Source organism: Miscanthus floridulus, chromosome 9 (assembly GCF_019320115.1).
Source record: "Miscanthus floridulus cultivar M001 chromosome 9, ASM1932011v1, whole genome shotgun sequence".
Taxonomy (NCBI): Eukaryota; Viridiplantae; Streptophyta; class Magnoliopsida; order Poales; family Poaceae; genus Miscanthus; species Miscanthus floridulus.
This window is the reverse complement of record NC_089588.1, coordinates 73396255-73416548: the sequence shown is the minus strand read 5'-3', so window position 1 is coordinate 73416548 and position 20294 is coordinate 73396255. Positions and strand designations below refer to the sequence as shown.

The 20294-nt window shown below is 44.6% G+C and overlaps 1 protein-coding gene across 1 annotated transcript; it reads right to left on the bottom strand.

Annotated features, from left to right (window-relative positions):
• Positions 1 to 2433: 2433 nt before the first annotated feature.
• Positions 2434 to 13527, bottom strand: LOC136483795 (F-box protein SKIP16-like). Its single transcript, XM_066480958.1, has 5 exons — positions 13201 to 13527; positions 3776 to 4486; positions 3323 to 3532; positions 3116 to 3222; positions 2434 to 2968 (listed from the first exon to the last, which is right to left on the bottom strand). Exons 1-5 carry the CDS (start codon positions 13441 to 13443, stop codon positions 2890 to 2892), a joined length of 1350 nt encoding a protein of 449 aa, XP_066337055.1. The 5' UTR covers positions 13444 to 13527; the 3' UTR covers positions 2434 to 2889.
• Positions 13528 to 20294: the final 6767 nt, after the last annotated feature.

Genomic DNA, 20294 nt, shown 5'->3' with positions numbered 1-20294 from the left:
GAGGAAGTGACAGTGCTTTTCAGGATCCTCGACCGTTTTGGATCAGCCACAGGCTTAAGGCTTAATTTGGAGAAATGCATGATGGCTCCCATCAGATGCACGGATTTGAACCTGGACTACATTCTAGAAAGTTTTGTGGGCAGAAGAGTAAACTTTCCTTTGACATATCTGGGCCTTCCGCTGACCTTGGGTAGGATTAAAGTGGCTCACGTGCAAGGCATCATTGACAAATCACGGTGTCGGCTAGCGGGATGGCAAGGCAGGCTACTAAACCCAGCGGGGAGAAGAGAATTGGTTAGATCGGTCCTAAGTGCAATTCTGGTATATCTGCTGACCTCAATTAGAGTGCCCAAACAAGTGCTCAAAGACATTGACAAAATGAGGCGTCGCTTCCTCTGGGCAGGCGACTCTGAGATTTCAGGCGGGAAGTGCAAAGTAGCTTGGACCTCAGTGGCCAAGCCAGTAGATTTCGGTGGGCTGGGTGTGATCGAGCTAGAAAGGTTCAGTCGAGCCCTTCATCTGCGGTGGCTATGGTTCCAATGGACAAACCCGGAGCGCCCATGGAATGGAACCGAGGTGCCTGTTGATTCGACGGATTTGGCGCTCTTCAGTGCGGCGACGACAGTGACTATTAGGAATGGCCGTAAAGCATCATTTTGGCATGGTAGCTGGATAAATGGACAGGCACCATACTCTCTATGCCCGCTGCTTTACAAACACAGCAGAAGGAAGAAACGTTCAGTAAGAGAAGCAACCACTAATGGAAGATGGATCGCAGACATTGCACACAACCTGAACCACAACCTTCTGGATGAGTTTTTCAAACTTTGGAGAGAAATTGAAGCGGCCAACCTGAACCTCCAAGATGACGAAGAAGACTGCATAATTTGGAATCTAGAAAGCTCAGGCCAATTCTCTACCAGGTCAGCCTATGCTATACAATTTGCTGGACATACACTCTCCTCTTTCCCATCACTGATCTGGGAAGTATGGGCTCCACCCAAATGCAAATTCTTCCTCTGGCTACTATTACAAGACAAGCTGTGGACTGCGGCGCGCCTACAGCAACGTGGTTGGGAGAACAACTACTTTTGCGCTCTGTGTATAAGGAATCTGGAGACTGTCCAGCATCTCTTTTTTGAATGCCCCTTGGCCCGGTCTGTCTGAAACTTGGTGGCCGATTGGAGCTTGTGTGAAAAATTGAGACCATCAGGATGGGAATACCAAGAGGACATTGAGGATTGGTTCGCTCAGACAACGACTAGCGGCGACAAAAAGGGCCACACGATGTCAATCCTAACACTCTGGTGCCTATGGAACCAAAGAAACGCTGTCATTTTCAGGGATCAGAGGAAATCGGCAATAGGAGTATTTGATGAGATTAAAGACACAGTCCATTGCTGGTCCTTAGCTCGAAGGTTGGCACCTGAGCCACCAACGGTTGTACATTTAGGTAGTGAGTAATCTTTTTCTTGTTCCTTGGCCCTATGCAGCCTAGGCTGTGTTAGGGAGCGCACCTCGCGCATGTAACTGTTGCACTTGCTGCCTTCTTATTATTAATCAAAGCCGGAATGTTCCGGATCTTTCAAAAAAAAATGGCAAAGATGATGGCCAGCTTACCGTTCATTTTGATCATGAGAACTACAAGTTTTACATTCAACTCAGCCTTGTGACACTTTTTTTTTCGCGGTCCATACTGGTAATTTGCAATATGTTTCTTTTAACTGCACTGAAAAAGCTTCCATTTGTAACACTAATTCCACTACCTGTATTCTGGACCTTGTTTATTTATTTTATATGTTCTAGACTTGACTGGATTTTGTTTTGCTTCAAAACAAACAAATTTGGCCTCCCTTGTACACCTGGGCATGAAGTGAAGGGGAATGACATTTAGCCCCCCTGTGATGCCACGTCAGGCCATGCGCGTGAAGAGTCATCGATAGCTGCCTTGGCTAGTGCGCGACGTAGCCGTAGGATCCATCAGCCTCATGATGGATTCAAGTGCGCGACGTCTCCAGTGCTTCAGTTTGTTTGTTTGGGTGTTTTTTTTTTCTGTATGTGTGGTACACAGTTACAGTAGTAGAATTTGAGTCTCGTAGCTGGAATAAAAACTTGATTTGACTGAAATGGGATCGGTGGTTAATAATTTATAAATATGATGAGGCCAATGTCGCTTCGCAGTTGTGATATGTGGACTAGTGTTGCACTGCTGTATGTTTATGCACTAAGCATTGGCTACATAAATTGTTTACCTGTGTTCTAATCTGCAAGCTTTTAACAGTTGGACAGTGAATTACTGGAGACTATGTTCTCTTACAGTTGCAACAACGGTTTGATTATTTGGAAGTCATGCTCCTAAAATGACTGGAAGGGTCACAAAGTGGGGTCTAACTACTCTTCTGCAGTTCTGCAAACCTCATTGTGGTGTCTCTCTAATTTGAAAATGTTAGGTCCAAGTGGGCATGAAATTTGTAACTTCGAATGTACATAAGTTTTCACACAAAGGTACATTTATTCATTCTTTGCTTGCCCGGAAGAAACGGAAACGATTTCCTCAGAGCCAGGCTCGGCGAGGCGTGCTGCCAGGCCCCGGTGCGTGTCCTGGCAACTAATCACCACGGGGCTGCATGTGACAGGCTAGGACCGACCGGAAGCGGTCTACCAATCAAGCCCTTGATGGTCACTGGGCTGGCTGTTGTTCCAGTGCTGATTGATGGTTACATCAAGTGAAAGCACATGCTGTTGTTCTGTGCTGATTGTTTGCTACGTACATCAAGTAAGAGCACAGGGTTCCATATTTTACATTAGTCCAACAAGATTTGCCAAGCATCTAAGCAAGAACTACAGGGAAGCAACAACCAAACATATATTTCTTTCTTGCTGTGATCATCAGAAGATGTATTCTGGAACCTCAAGAGGGAACGGCGCCACCATGACTTCGAACGGCTTCCCTTCAGGCCGGATCAACCTTACAAAGAAAAGTAGAACAAATGATAAACAGTGTGGCCTCCGAAAAACTATAGCATCTCTAATCAGTACACTTAACAGAATGAAGGTGCTAAATCCATAAACAGGATCATATTAAACATAACTTCTCTTGATAATTGGAACATACTTGCCAGGCACAAACGAAAAAGAGCCCTCCACAGATCCAGGTACTTTGGGCAGTGGCGTGCAACTCTCGTAGATAAACTCATCCTCACCAGGTAACAGTACAGGATACTGCACAAGACATGTTGATTAGGCACATTAACTAAGCACCTTTCAAAGGTAACTGCAGTCAATAACAAAAAAGTAGTTATGTTTCCCAAGCCCAGCATACCTGTCCGATAACACCTCCTCCGCTCACATCAGAAACAACCCTGTCACACGATCTGATGGTCCAGTGGCGGGAGCAAAGCTGGCAGGAAGAATAGTACACACCACCTAGCATACATGCCTCTGGAACTGACATGCGAACTGAGTAAGTGAGCATAAATTTTTCCCCAGGCCCCCCAGGATGTTCTGGCACAAATACAGCAGACGAGCGTACCTATTGGTATCAGATATGTCAGACCAAAGCTCAAGAAATCAACCATGAGAATGGTCTACAGCTGTAGCCATGACAAAATAGCTAAATATAGAGAAAATCTGAGCAGTCCACAGTAGTTACTTACACAATCTGGGTAGTAAAAAAACCAAATGTGATACTACTGAAGTATAAGCACGAATGCAAGAAAGTTATGACATGCAATTAAATGACTAGATAACTGTGTAGGAAGTGAAGAATTACAACCTTAATGCCATTTGTAACAGCTGAACTGCATGATGGAGGTGCTTCTGGATATAAGCTGATATATCTCGATGTCATCAGCATACGGGTCTTGATCATGCCATTCTGTAAACGCCTAAGATGCTCTTCTAACCACAGAAGTAGTCCATCTTGGGCTAGATCATTCTCTGCTGGCTTTATCAATGCTTTAGGCACACAGGGAAGCATTCCTCCTATAGGTAAGTTGTATGTACCAACATAAAGTTCACCATTTGAGCAATCTAGAAGAAACGTTTTCGGACGAAACCATGAAGTCGCCACTACAATGAATTTACGCCCATGAAAGACATCAGGGAACTCCCGATAGAAGTCCTTTGTCTCTTCAACTATTTGCTCAAGCGGTGACAAATGCACATTCACCCAATGATCATAAAACGCATAGCCCCCAATCAATCCATGAGTGGAAATGCTTTTATTTGCGTCATGGTCTTCACTAAAAGGCAGTTGAGCATTGCAAAAGCGATACAACAGCTTTGTGGGCATAGGGAGCTTGAAACCAAGATCATCCTCTGCCAACTTTAATTGAGCTTCAGAAACACCTTTGCACAACGTTCTGTATGCCTCAGGAAAGTTTTCAGACAACCAAGTTTTCATTGAAGTCCAGAATTGTTTCACTCTCTTTACCATAGGTAGAGGGTACATGCCAAAAGACTCCAACCAAACCTTATATGCAACCTGAAAACAGATTGAATTTTGATATAATGAACCAACAGTTATAAGGAATTTAGAATTGTACACCATATGATTTCCCTTCACTTGTTCTTTTTTAAATTATTATGATATACAGCAAATATATGGGGTGAAACAAAACCAAGCATTTGCAACGGACTACAATAGTTGCTGCCCTAAAAAACAGTCTGGATGCTCCTAAAAGATCATGCATGAAATATTCGCAAGTGACTACTGCTTGTCCAACATGCTTAGTTGCTCATCTGGGTAGCTGAAATGCCTTTTGATGCTTGGCTCAACTATCATGCTTCTGAGAATTTCACATATATGGGAAGACACATCAAACAACACTGAGAAAGAGGAACATGTTTGGTTCAGCCTTTTTGGCCACAGCGCTAATGGGTTCCGTTGCTATACATGTTTGGTTGGTCCAGCCTGTAACTGATCACAGTGCTATCAGATAGAGGCCCATACAATCCGGTTGCCTCTCCTCTGCGCGTGTTATCCGATCCTGTCGCCCGACCCTTCTTCCTCGTGAACTCGCGATTCTGCTCACCCACCGCTAAAGAGCGCCGCCGCCAAGGAGCATCACTGCACGCTAGCCCCGCTGCAAGAAGAGCCTCACCGCTGAGGACCACCCTCGACGACCAGCGCCTTCCTCCCAACAAACTCGTATTGGCACATGCCCGCCGCTAAGGAGCGCTCAGGTGCCTCATCGGCCATGGTGAATTCAGGAACCAGATCCTCCTCCACTGCCACCTTGTTGGCTTGTTCTGGTTCTGGTTCGGCCGCCACGGCTTCGATCGCCATGGCCGGCCGGCGCTGGCGATGCCGATGCGACGGAGGAAGAGAAAGAAGATCGATGGGTGAACAGGGAACATACGAGAGAGAGGAGTCGTCGCGTCAGATGTTAAGCGTTAACGGAGCTAACCAAACAAAATCTGCTTTCAGTTAAACTGTAAACGATAGCAGCATGATTCATTTACATTCACATTACTGTTCCCTAAAATGAACCAAACAGCACCTAGGTTCAAGTGCTTAAGAAGATGCAACTGAAACATGCATTTACCCAGCATCGCACATAACAATGTATAAGTCCATTTTTCACTCTCTCTTATTCCATCCAATCTCTTAATCCCTGGTGCTGATATATGCTCTAGCCGCCCTGTTCGAGGTAATCTCAGGTTCTCTTTTACCTTTGCAGTATTCTGTGGATTTGATAACAAGATTTGTTTTTTTCCTGCAGCCAATTTATGATCGTCTCCTAATCCTTGGTCCTGATCTGTGCTCTTGCAGCCCTGTTCAAGGTAATCTCAAGTTCTATTTTACCTTTCCAGTATTATGTGGATTTCATGCTAAGATTTGTTTCTTACTGCAACCAATTTATGACCGGAGAGATTAGTGCAGTTCCTTGCAAGTTTGACACTCTTTTATCGATGTATTACTGCATGTTTGTACTGTCTTGTTCCACTTAAGAGGGCAAACAACATACTCTTGAGTAGTAAAAATGTTCAGAGTTCTAAGAGAATAGAAAATAATGTTTCTAATTGCTTCAGCATCAGCTACTAGTACTCTGGTACTTTTGTCTTGACAGTTTGTTTTTCATTTAGATGGACAATGCTTCAGAGTTCAAAAGAAAATTGACTTTTATGACTACATTTATGGTGGCATATTGGGCAGTAATCAGTTATATGAATAACAGAAGTAGTCCTGTAAGGTCTATTTTGGAGAGGAACAGAGGATAAAATACCTAGAGAAAATATATTATGGCCAGAATTCAGACTGTGTTAATCTTCTTAGAATGAATAAAGATGTATTCTTCAATATACGCACCAAGTTTCGTTCCATGAATGCACTCCGGGACACTTGGCATTGCTCGGTTGAGGAACAAGTTGCTATGTGTCGTCAAACTTAGGCCACAAGAAATATAATTGGGACATAAAGTTTCATTTTACAAGGTCAGCTGAAACTGTGAGTGGATATTTCAATGAAGTTTTATATGCAATTGGACAACTTGGACCTGAGATGCTTAAACATAGACAATGGATGTACTTTCTATAAACAGAAACAGCCAAAGGTTTTACCCATATTTTGAGGTACGCTTCACCCATTCAGAAGCTAATATGCTAACTGATATTAGTAAATAAATTTACAAGTGTCTCATTTATTTTTCTAGGATTGTATTGGTGAGGAACCCATATACCCTGCAAAGTTCCTGCAAGAATGGAAGATCGTTGATGTGGCCGAAAGCCCTTCGCAACGCAAAATGTGCTAGTAGCTGTTGATTTTGATTTGATGTTCACTTATGTGTTCTGCTCATGATTCTACTGTCTTGATACACTCTCTTGACCATCCAAATGGCCTCCATGTTTTAGAAGGTTTGCATACAATGTTGCATACTTCACAATTGAATTTTGCAAAATGGGAGAGCTGATCTGTTTGTGTACTCTGAGGAATTATGGAGACAGCTATCATCACCCAAAACGTTTCCATCAAGACACTATTGCAGAACAAAGGCAGATGACTCAGCTAAGGGATGTTATTGCAAATAGAATGTTTGAAAATAGACAATTATTAGAGATAATCCTTAATGTTTCTCTTGTGCGGTTGCACTATTATTCATGTGCTTTTGTTGTACCTGCTTAGAGCATCTCAAGAGTATCCAAAACTGATAGGTGGCTGCTAGGATTGAGAGGGAGAGAGAGCTGAGGGAGAGGCGGCGACGGGCGGGCTACAGTACCCGCGATGATACAGTAAGGCGGGTACTGTTTACAGCCGTGATTGTGGCGGCTGGGGCTGCGAGGGAAGCCGGGGGGCCTTGCCCACGGCCGAGCAAGAGGAAAGGGATTTCCTTCTTAATTCTTGCTTGATTAGATTAATACATCTCCTCTCCTTATATAGAGAAGTTTACTTGACTCCCAAGCAAGACTTACTTGACCCTTAAGCAAGCGACCCTTATCTCTAATTAACCCTAACACTAGCGGGCTATACCGCCAGCCCAGGCCCAATAGGCTCATGACGTACTCTAACACTACACCCCACCTGGACATGCAGCTCGTCCTCGAGCTGCAACCTAACGAACTTATAACGCTGACTCGACTCCTAACACCTAAAAACAAGCCTTTTACATCGTGGCTTATTTTATTATTCTCAACCTGAAATGGACTGGGACTCTTTATTTTTTACTCCTGAACATAAGGTGAACACCATCCGCACGCCAAACCTGCATGTGTACAGCCTCCTGGATCCCATGGACACCATATAGACGAAAGGGGTGCATGTGTATGGCCACCTGGAAGTGGTCGCAACAGCGACCAGCGGAGGCGCCCTCACGGCGGCCAGTGGCGGAATGTGACGGCGCTACGCGGTGCGCTCTCGCTGGTGACCCCACGCCTTCTCCCCGCTAGACGGTTGTTGGTCTGCACCGCACAGAGAAGAGCGGAGGGCTTTCGATGGAGAACGAGGTGGAGGGATGCACCTCCCCAACCGCCGCCCGCCGGGAAAATAGCATGCCCGCCGCCCGTGGGGGAAACCGCATGCCCGAGATCCCCGACGCAGCGGACGAGATCGAGGTCCTCCGCGCAGCTAAGCACAACTTGGAGGAGCTGTGAAGGGGTGCAGGGCTGAATCAGCTACAGATCGCGCATCTCCCGCCCCTGCCGACGTGCTAGGAGGCCGCGCGTAGCAGCCTGCAGCCGCACCGCAGCCAACACCTGGCGGGTAAACATCTTCCCCGCCGACGTCATCGCGATGTCCATCGGCTGCTCAATCTGCTGCAACTTCTCGCCCATGGCTGGGATCTGCTGGGCGCCGGTTATGGAGACGGCTGTCGTCATCGGGAACTCCAACTTGTAGAAGCGCGGAGAGTGGGCGCCGTGGCTGACACCCGGAGCTGCTGGTTCTGGAGCAAAGGCAGCGGATGACGAGGCGCCGTGGTGGTGCTGTATGTTGCCGCCGTAGAGTAGAGGGCCCTCAACGCCTCCATAGAAAACCCCCTCGGTGTAGGAGGGCTGCTGTACCGCCCTACCGCAATGGATCAGGGCGGTAGGGGCTGGGGCAGCCAACGTCGTGGTCGCCGGGAACGTTGCCATCGTATACACCGGCCCAACCATCACAGCCAGGGTATAAGATGGGATCGGCGACGAGGAAGGCGGCATCCGGAGGAGATGGATGGGAACGCCCGTCGTGCTGGAGTAGGGCATCCCATACGGCAGCACCGCTGGCAGGGTGGTCGCAGCCGGTTGCAGCGGCGGCGGCTGCGGCTGGGGCGCATAGGGCCCGACGAGGAAGGCCCTGATGCTCGCCACGGCCTGCCCTAATTCCAGGATTGCGGACGTCATCTGCTCCGGGGTGAGGACGAGGGCAGACGGCGCCGGGGCAGAGGGCGCAAGCGCCCCTGAGGACGCCAACGCGCCCAATGCCGGCACGCCTGCTGTGTGGGGCAGCAGCGCCGACGAAGATACTGGTGGCAGCGGGTGGGTGTGCGGCGGCGGCGGGTGGGAAGAACTCGGTAGAGGACTGGACATGATCGAACCAGAGATCTCTGATACCAGATTGATAGGTGGCTGCTAGGATTGAGAGGGACATAGCTGAGGGAGAGGCGGCGACGGGCGGGCTACAGTACCCGCGGCGCTACAGTAAGCGGGTACTGTTCATGGCCGTAATTGTGGCGGCTGGGGCTGCGTGGGAAGCCGGAGGCCGGCCGGGGGCCTTGCCCACGGCCGAGCAAGAGGGAAGGGATTTCCTTCTTAATTCTTGCTTGATTAGATTAATACATCTCCTCTTCTTATATAGAGAGGTTTACTTACTCCCAAGCAAGGCTTACTTGACCCTTAAGCAAGCGACCCTTATCTCTAATTAACCCTAACACTAGCGGGTTATACCACCAGCCCAGACCCAATAGGCTCATGACGTACTCTAACAAAAACACTCCCAATCCAGAATTTTTGGCAAGATTGAAAAAAACTTATCTCCAACAAGTCTCAATCTTACCTCCCAATCTTTTGGCACTTGCAAAAATCGACCCCCTAGGTGCAGAAAAATACATGCATCCACGTCGCGCGGATCCTGCTCGCGGATTGGTTCCCCGCGCTTCTGCTCCGTCGCGCAAAAAGGATTCACATAGCAACTTTTGCCGGAACTCCAAAACTGTCCGCGCGGAGATCATCCAGCAGTGGAGCACGTCGAGCCACTGCAGACTCTTCCACTGGGGGGGTGGGGGGGGGGGGCGGCGTCATGCGCTTCGTCTTCAAGAGCTCGAGCTTCTGCCTCCAGCCGTGAGGGGGCACGCTGACGCGGTGGTCCACGTTTGACGTCATCCTGTGCTCATCATGCACACCGATGCTCACCTCCCCAAGAATCCCAACAGGCAACAACTAACAGCCTGTTCGCTTGGTCATAAACGATCGTAAATTTCCAGCCAGAACAGTATTTTTCTCTCACACCAAACCAGCCAACAGTAATAATCCACGATCGTATACGATCGTTTCAGCCCCAGCCGAACAGGCTGTAGTAGTTCTCATCATGCACACCGATGTGACTGGCCAAAACATGAGCATCGAGTTCACGCTGAGCAAGATCCTGCCGACGGCGGTGAAGGCCATGCGGTGAAGGCCGGTGGGACCAAATGTTTGATATTTTAGGGATGATTTTTTGGAAACTGTTGGAGAAGCCCTTGTTTAGTGCTCCCAAAAATTTTTGGCAACTTGGAAAACTCGATGATTTTCGGAACTATTTTTTGGGTGCTCTTGGAGATGCTCTTATACTTATATTCATGTACCACGTGTAGACTATAATTGTGAGGTTATTTTGAGTTGTACCTGCTTTTAGACTAATGTGTCTCTTTTATTCACTTAACTTTGAATTATGCATTCTTTGAAAAATAAAGTTTTAAATATGAGCTTTAGTACTGATCCTAATCGTCATTCAAATTCTGAGTTCTCATGTGTAGTAGATGACTGGAACAGTGTGATGTGGCAGCCCCAGGAAGCAGAAGATCTCCTCTATTTCAAGAGAAAATACAGGAATGCAGGAAGGCCTCGGTTGGTTCTCAGGAAGGTGAAGAGCATTAAGTTTTTTTTCTCAAACACGCAGGAGAACTGCATATCATTTTATTAAGAAGAAAATAGAGGGACCCCTACAAAACACCACATACCCAAAACAAGTATTGAGTTGCATGCACTGATCAGTTCAATGCAAAAGCTTAAGCTGATAGGGAGTCCCCCTCACGTCGAGGCTCTCCTAGGATGTGGAATAGGAGCAATTATTTTATTTAATAGCGCTAACTAGGATTCGAACTCAAAACCTCACTCTGATACCATATTGAGTTGCAGCACCGTCGAGTTCAACCCAAAAGCTTCCAAAAGCTTAAGCTGATGGGGAGAGGTGGGCAATTCACTTAAACTTCAACAACGAGGATTATGCTCAAAGAATCAACGAAAAACATGGCTCTAACTTCACAGCAAAAACAAGTCTACAAGTACCACAACATCAAGAGAGAATGGAAGGTAATATTTTGCCTAATATGTTATATGCGGCATACTGCTAAAACATGTATTTATGCCTTGATATGGTACATGTATTGTAAACTTTCATACAGGTTGTGTCCATAGATGGATGTAGGAAATCTTACCAACAAGGCAAAATGGTGAGTGTATCACAATGAGCAAGAGTACCAAAAAAATAAAACCAAAAACCTTCAGCACAAGCAAGTTTTTAGCTATGAAACAAAACAGCTAGCTCTGTAATTTTGCCCAGCCAGGCAAAAGAACCAAACAGCCACGTTGTTGGATATAACTTTATCAGGCAAGGCTAATTTGCCTAGCAAAACAAGGGGAGGTGGAGCTAAGGATCAAAATGCGCCCTAAAAGGCTTCGTTCTTGTTGTATATACATATTGAGATTAAAGGTTGAAAAGAAGAAATAATTTCAAGTCATGACACAAGAACAGAAGATGAATTGTGACATTATAGTACCCCTTACGCACAATAGCCCCTGGAATCAGATATAACATCATGAGATACAGCACAAGAATGTATACTCACATGAATTACGTAAATGAAAACCATGGAGAGAACTAAGAAGGAAGGGCGCCAAAGTAAGCACACAAGACCAAAAAAAAAATTTGGGTGAAGCACAACCTCAAAAAAGTATAAAGTATTGTCCCTCTAAAAGCCTCAAATATTTTAGGGCCCCTTGAATTCATTCCTCATGCTGTTATATAATAATCTACCACTAAATAATAGTAAGTTCCTTCCTTTTGTTTTTGTTTGCTTTGCATTACTTTGCCTTGGGTTTGGTTGTTACACCTTCACAATATTGCAATTATAGAGCCCCGAAAATGTCCCACAACAAAGTGAGGCACTAGTACTACAAATAAAATTAGGAGTCGGCCAAGTAGTAGGATTAGGAATGCTAGTGGGAAACTTCTCCTTGCCGTAATACAAATAGGGCATGTGCCATCCTAAATGTTATTGCATCTAGTAAAACTTTGGTTTAAGGATAATCAAGAACTGAGTTATGCCAATCATTTGAGTAAACAACTTTTAGTATTCAATCATTGAACCCCAATGGAATCTCGCATGAAGTTAGATTCTTTTTGTTGCAATAGAAACAACTGTGCTTTTAAATACATAACTGTTCACATACAAAAGCATGAGGAAATAACCAATTTCCTTTATTCACACAAAACAGCATATTCTTTTCTACATATAGATGCGGATTATTGTAAATAAAATAATTCTTTACAGGGCCAACAGGAGGGTCCTTAGAATAAAGTGCCTAATTTGCAAAGCTCTAGCTCTGAAATCCAGGTTGGATCTGTAGTTTGAAGACTGAAATTAAGGTGGTTTAAAATTTTAAATTAATCGAAACTATATAAATAAAATGCTTCACCAAAATGCTCTGAACATACCTAGAGCTCCAAATTTAAGAATTCAGCTATAAATACCCAGCTCCAAGAATTCCACAAATTTCTTGGAACTGAAGCTGTGCGAAACTGAGCCATAATTGCTCTACTTTTGACATTACCTTTTTTCCTATTCTAAGGCATGTTTGGGATGCTGACTTCACCCAAAAACTGGTGTACGACACAGGCATGTTTTTGTTACTTCTATGTACTGGAAAAGTTGTTTGGATGACTTATAAGCGCAATTATTTACCCCTGCTTTGAGCCAATATGGCCCAAAATTTAAAGAAAAATCATCTATCAAGCCCACACTGTAAAAGGGCCCTATTGCACGCTTGTACGCAAAATATTACAACCGGAAGCTAAATTATAGGTGTACAAAATGACAAAGTAGCAAAACAAGAGCTAAGCACTACTTCCATCTAAGGAAACACTGAAACGAGCAATTGACTAGCTCTAAAGCGTGACCACCCTCATCCACACCCGTACCTCTTTTTTTTCTCGAACTGTCAACAGATTCCTTGTTCTGAGTTTTATTTTTTTTTTCCATTTTCTTGGTTATAGCTCCGAAAAAATCAGGGTGTATAATTCAAGAGTCAGACGTTATCATAAATCCTAAAGTCGAACTCAGTGGCAACAATACAAGATAAAAAAAAAACCGAATCATCCTATACTCCAAGCACAGCGAACAGAAGCAAATGAAGAATCAACAACCGACTCCCGGAGATGGGCCGCTCGCTCCTCTGTTGCTCCAATCGGGACAAAGGGGCAAAACACAAAAAAAAAACGAAAGACCGGGGTCTAGCATCGCGAACCTGGAAAGAGGGGAGAGGCTGGCCCTCCGGATCGACGGGCGCGTCGAGCCCCAGGTCCTCAGCGCAGAATCCGCGCCAGATTGAGTCGTCAGCGACGGCGGTGCGGAGGCGCGTGCTGGCGCAGGCGAGCGCCGCTGCGGGGCGCGCGCCGGCCCTTGAGATGACCGTGTCGAGGACGAGGCCCTCCATGCTCTCCAGCCCCGCCTCGGCCGGTGCGGGCTCTGGCGGCGGCGGGGACGCCATTGGCGCGGCGGAGCCCTCAGATACGGTGGGAGATTCGGGAGAGTGGGGAAGTGTTGCGGTGGCGGAATGGGAGGGGAGGCTGCAGGAATGAAAACGGATCGGACGCGGACATTTGTTTTCGTATTTCTATCGCATTAAGTGTCAACTATATCGGATATGATATGATTAATATCAATATTATAAATATATGATTTAAATATTTAGATATAGATATAATATTAAATGTTGGATATCCGAATTCAGATACGAATAGATCTCAACCCCTCTAAATGAATTTGATTTTAAATATAATCGAAAAATATCTATACCGTTTTCGTCCCAAGGAGGCAGACAGTCCAACGCATACCTGACCACGTAGTATTGGGAGCTGCCGTGGGGCCCACCGTAGTAAAAAAGCAGAAACAGCGCCAAGTCTATCCGCTTGGATTTCTAGACGGGAAAACAAATATTTAAGGCGAAGTACTCTAGTTCAGGCGCCACTTGCATGCTATACATGTCGGCATTTGTACACTGATTTATTTTCGGCGGGCAGCTGCAACGCCGCCGTTCAGCGCAACCACCGCCGACTCGACGTGGTCCAGCAGGTAGCCGTGTTGAAATCGAAAATGGGTTAGGTCTAGCGGCTTCGAAAATTAGGTGTAACGAGTTCTCTTTACTGTGAATGTGATATCGAGAGTAGAGAGACAAAGAAGAATATTAGAAAAACATATCGAACCTGACAGCGCAGAGGGAGATGGTCCAGAAGCCGTCATCTCGTCCGTCGGTGAAGTCTACGCACGGGCAGCGATGTTCGGGGAAGAGGTCGACGTCGGTGGAGCGGGGCGGCTGGTGGCTTTTCGTCACTGGCTGCGCCCCTCTCTGATCGGGATTAGGGTTTAAGTTTCGGTGGGGAGCTTGGCTCATGGTAAACCTCGTCCTCAGAACCGCCGGCCCCAACCTTTATATATACCGTAGTGTGACAAAGGCCCTTCAGCCATAGTGGGCTGGGTGCCACCGATCAGGCGCGCGGATCAAAGGCCTAACTGGGCCGTTGAGCCCAGTTTGGAATTAGAGATCAATCTAACAATCTCTCTCTTGATCTCCTACCAACTTTTAATTTCATATTATTTACTTTTGTTTATTCCATTACAGATTAGCGCATAGATCATGTTTCATCGTCACGGTCAATTACCGATAGATTTAACAACTACAATACACCGCTCTGTTCTAAAAATAAATACTTAACTTTGGGCCTTCTTTTGTCCAAAAATTATAGGCTTTCCCTTAAACTCATATCGGCTACATGTTCTCTGAACATGTTGGGTGGTAAGCCTTTTATAAGCGGATCCACGAGCATCTTTTCGGTACTTATATGCTCAAGACTTATGACATGATTCCTGACTTTATCTTTCACAACATAATACTTTATGTCAATGTGTTTGACAGCACCACTTGACTTATTGTTGTGAGCATACTGTACTGCTGGATTACTATCGCAGTATAACTTAAGTGGTCTATAGATATCGTCAACCACCTTCAAACCGGGTATAAAATTCTTTAGCCAGTTCACATATCCCGTTGCCTCATAACACGCTACAAATTTGGCATACATTGTGAATGATGTAGTGACGGTTTGCTTTGAGCTTTTCCATGAAATAGCTCCCCCTACGAGAGTGAATACATATCCAAAAGTGGATTTTCTATCATCTCCCGCATAATCAGAATCTGAATATCCCACTATATGGAGTGAATCTGATCTTCTATACGTCATCATGAGGCTTTTTGTTCCTTGCAAATAACGCAATACTTTCTTTACTAATTTCTAGTGTTCTGTTCTAGGATTGCTCTGGAATCTGTCAAGTAATCCGGTAACAAATGCCAAGTCAGGGCGCGTACATACTTCAGCATATTGTAAGTTTCCGACAGCTGAAGCATATGGAACCGTTTTCATTTGATCGATCTCATACTAATTCCTAGGGCATTGAAAATCCCCATATCTGTTGCCCTTGACTATAGGAGCAGGTGAGGAACTATATTTGTGCATATTGAATTTCTTTAAGATCTTCTCTATGGATGCCTTTTGTGACAGTCCTAATACCCCTTTACTTCTATCTCGGTGAATCTCGATCCCTAGAACGAATGAAGCTTCACCAAGATCTTTCATATCAAATTTTTTAGGACAAAAACTTCTTTGTCTCCAGCAGTAGACTGACATCACTACTAGCAAGTAAGATATCATCCACATACAGGACAAGGAAGATAAACTTTCTATTCTTAAACTTTGCATAGACACAATTGTCCTCTACATTCTTTTTTAAACCTAAAATTCCTTATTGTCTGATCAAACTTCAAGTACCACTGTCTTGAAGCTTATTTTAATCTATAAATAGATTTCTTTAGGCGACATCCCATTCGTTTTTTTCCTTCCATGACAAAACCTTTCGGTTGTGCTATGTAAACATTTTCCTCTAAGTCCCCGTTGAGAAATGTCGTCTTTACATCCATCTGGTGTAATTCTAAATCGTAATATACCACTAATGCCATTATGATTCTGAAGGAATCCTTACATGAGACTAGAGAAAATGTCTCATTGTAATCAATGCCTTCTCTTTGCCTAAAACATTTTGCCACAAGTTGCATTTTATATCTCTCTATATTACTTTGAGAGTCAAGTTTTGTTTTGTAGACCCATTTACAGCCTACTGTTTTGATTCCTTTAGGAATTATTTCCAAGTTCTAAACTTTATTGGCATTCATAGATTTCATTTCATCTTCCATGGCCTCAAGCCACTTTGATGATTGATCACTTCTCATGGCTTCTTCAAATGAGGTGGGATCATCCTCCATTTGAAATTCTTCAGTATTGTATACTTCATAGTCAGCAGAAATAACTGATTTTCTAACTCTTTGAGACCTTCTAGGGGCCTTCATATTTGGCACATCTTCTGTTTGAGGCTATTGTTGTTCCCCCTCATATGTGGCAATAGGTTCTACAGGATCCTGAAGAACAGGTTCCTCATCGTCATTCATTGTTACCACAGGCGAAATAACAACAGGTGCTGGCACCACAGTATCTTGCACTGTCGGTGCAGCGACAGCAGGTAGTGAGAAAAATGGCTCATAAATCAACGGAGTGGGCGCATACACTCGCTTCTCTTCAAGGTCAATTTCTCGAGCTACCGTGCTCCCCCTCATCATTTCATCCTCTAGAAAGACAGTGTGTCTCGTTTTCATAAATTTTGTATGTTTGTCTTGAAAGTAGAAATAAAAACCTTTTGATTTTTCTGGGTAGCCAATGAAATGGCAACTTACTGTTTTGGGATCTAACTTTCCAATATTTGGGTTAAATACTTTAGCCTCAGCAGGACTCCCCCCCACACGTAAGTGGTTTAGTGAGGGCACTCTTCCAGTCCACAACTCATACGGTGTTTTGGGCACCGACTTACTTGGTACTCTATTGAGAATATGAATGGCGATTTTTAACGTCTCCATCCACAGGCTCAACGGTAAGGTGGAGTAACTTATCATACTGCGCACCATATCCATTAGGGTACGATTGCATCTTTCAACTACTCCATTCTGCTGAGGTTCGTCCGGTGTAGAATACTGGACTAGTATGCCATTCTCCTATAAGAATCTTGCAAAAGGTCCAGAAACTTGGTCATATGGGGTATGCCAACCGTAGTACTCCCCTCCACAGTTGGACCTGACTATCTTAATCTTTAAATTGTGTTGGTTCTCAACTTTTGCCTTAAATATCTTAAATTTATCCAATGTTTCTGTTCTTTCTTTGATTGGATAAATGTAGCCATAACAGAAGTAATCATCTGTGAATGTTATGAACGAATCATAACCATCCACACTCTTTACAGGAAATAGACCACAAATGTCTGTGTGAATAATCTGTAAAATTTCTGCATGTCGTTTGGCATCTTTCTTAATTTTCTTTACATACTTTCCTTTTATGCATTCTCTACATTGTTCTAAATCTGAGAACTCTAATGGAGGAAGAATATCATTCTTAACTAGTCTTTCTATTCTCCCCCTTGAAATATGGCCTAAACGACAGTGCCATAATTTCGACGACACATCATGAGCTCTCTTTCATTTTCTGTTTACATCCGTAGACGAGGATACATTCTCATTATCGCATGCAATGTTCCTATCATCGCATACAACATTCACATCATCACGTAGTGATAACAAATAAAGCTCATTTTATAAGATAGCAAGATCAATACATGCATTATTAAATGTTATCTTACATTTGCCATTTTCAAAATGGCAATCATATCCATCATTGTCCAAGCATGAAACACTAATCAAGTTTCTCTATAAAGAGGGAACATAAAGCACATCTCTAAGTAAAAGTGTGAAGCCATCAGCAAGCTCTAGAGAAAGATCTCCAACGGCTTCAACATCTGCTCGGACTCCATTTATAACTTTCACGTGTCTTTCTCTTCTTTGTGTAGTCCTCATCGAACCGAATCCCTGTAAGGAATTAGCAACATGAACAGTTGCACCTGAGTTAATCCACCAAGTAAATTTCAAATACTGTACATACAGGGATTCATTTATGAACGTAATAATGTTCTTACCTTTCTTTGCCATGATCATCTTTAAGTAATCGAGACAATCTTTCTTATAATATCCCATCTTCTTGCAATAGAGACACTGGTCTTTCTCTACTGTGAACTTGTTCTGCTGAGGCTGATGCAGCATGGGACCCTTTCCCTTTGACTTTGAGGAGTTAGCATTATTATTCTTTTTCTTGTTGTCTTTCATATAATTGATAGTGCCACCATTGGCAGCTTTTATTCTCTCCTCTTCTTGCACACACATAGCCATGAGCCTCTCTAAGTCCCACTTCTCGGGCTGTATGTGGTAGATGACAACAAAAGTGTCAAATTCCTTTGGCAAGGAAGCAAAAATCAGATGGATAAGGAACTCTTTCTTGAGAGCCAGATCCATTGGTTTTAGCTTGGATGCCAAATTGCTCATCCTTAGTATGTGCTCTCTTATGCCACCATTTCTAGAGTACCTCTCTGTCACCAGCTGCTTTATCAGCTGGGTAGCATATGTCTTTGAAGAGCCAGTGAACTAACTCTTTATTCTATCGAGGTACTCGATGACCGTATCACACTCTAGGATTGAGCCCATAATTACAGGCTCAATCGTGTTCTTTATCATAGCCAAATATTTCTTATTGGCAGTGACCCACTTCCTATGCTCAAGGTCATAGGATATCTTTTGGGATGCAAAATCCCTCTCTAGTTGCTCAAGCGGCATCAGCCTCATTTGTCTCCCTCACCGGTGCCACAGGCTTAGTGGGACACAGTGAGGTGACTACCCAGTCCACCTCAGCCAAGATGAAGGCTAGGTCAATCTTTTTCTTCCACTCCGTGTGTGGGGGGTATGACCTCGGATACCCATGGCAGACCACATGGGCTACGCCCTTAGGGGTGGTCTAGCCCACAAGACGAAGCCTTGTGGGGCATGACTCTGCTCGATGCCTCCCGTAAGACATCTGGAAGATATCCTGAAGATACTACGAGATCTATTATGATATGTATGATCCTAAGATTTCTGTAATCAGTTATTACTTTTCGATTATCTCTCAGATCTAACCGACTTGTAACCCTGCTCCCCAGACTATATAAGGTGGGCAGGGCCCCTCTCCAAACTCACGCAATATCATACGATAGCTAATACAAGCCAACAGACCACAGGAGTAGGGTATTACGTCATACTGACGGCCTGAACCTGTCTAACTCGTGTGTCTCTGTTACCTTCTTGTTCTTGATCTCACACTCCTCTGCCGATCAATCTACCTTCGTGGGATACCCCTCGAAGGACTATCGACGATATTCTATCAACAGTTGGCACACTAGATAGGGGCTTGCGTGCTGTTTCCCTGTCGAACAAGATAGCTTTTTCCATAGGCTCTTCGTCCCTCCCGCAGCCCGACCAGATCTTCATGGTCGGATCGATCTCCTAGATAATCAACGCTGATAGAGTCGGAGAGCTCCTTTAGCCGGCGCAGATCAATTATGTGCTGATCATCCCCGCACCTGTGACTACAGATCTGATCTTGGAACCACCTCTGAGGTTGCCTTCATCAGCAACTCACCACCCGCTTCCTCGCTACCAGAGGAGACAGATCAACAACGACGATCTGATCGAATCCATCGATCGGGTCGGTCTGAAGCTCACCAATTGCCTCTCCATTGCTGAATCGGCTCTGGACACTTTGGTTCAGTGCCAACCACCCTCCGATCCAAATCTATCGGAGGCTGCTCAGTAAACTCCAAGAGTTGTGACTCCGCCCTTCGGGCTCACCAACGTCGCTGCTACCTACCAAGATGCCCTGAGGGGCAAATTCACCGACCAGGTGGGAGACGCTGTGGCAGAACCTCCTAAATTATAGGGCCCATAGGCACCTGTCACTATCCAACGACCTTTGACATCTATGCATATGTTCCCGATAACTTAAGAAAACTGTCGGGTGTCCCCATGGAACCTCAAATCATCCACAATTTCCGAGCAGGATCACGTTATAGAGTCATTGCAGTATTACAACATTTATTCAAATATCAACACCAGAGTAAAGACAGCGGAAGTCTTACGATAACATAGTTTACAAACCAGTTGTTTCAAACCTTACAAACTAAGTTCGATAATTATTACAAACCATAGTAGTAGTGGAGTAGCATAATTAATATATACATAACACACAAAATAAACATCCTGCCCAAGGATCACACATTTACTTCTCATCGTCAGAACGAACGATAGTCATGCAGCACGATCCAAAACAGATCTGCTCATGAGGCTCACCTGCAATAAGGGTCAACGAACCCTGAGTACAAAAG

What these genes read in the sequence shown, in the direction of transcription:
- LOC136483795 (XM_066480958.1), bottom strand. Translation starts at nt 13,443, where the DNA reads ATGGCGTCCCCGCCGCCGCCAGAGCCCGCACCGGCCGAGGCGGGGCTG. An exon ending in AGCCTCTCCCCTCTTTCCAG is followed by an intron (nt 4,487 to 13,200) that starts GTTCGCGATGCT and finishes ATCTGTTTTCAG; the next exon opens with GTTGCATATAAGGTTTGGTT. An exon ending in CTGTTACAAATGGCATTAAG is followed by an intron (nt 3,533 to 3,775) that starts GTTGTAATTCTT and finishes TGATACCAATAG; the next exon opens with GTACGCTCGTCTGCTGTATT.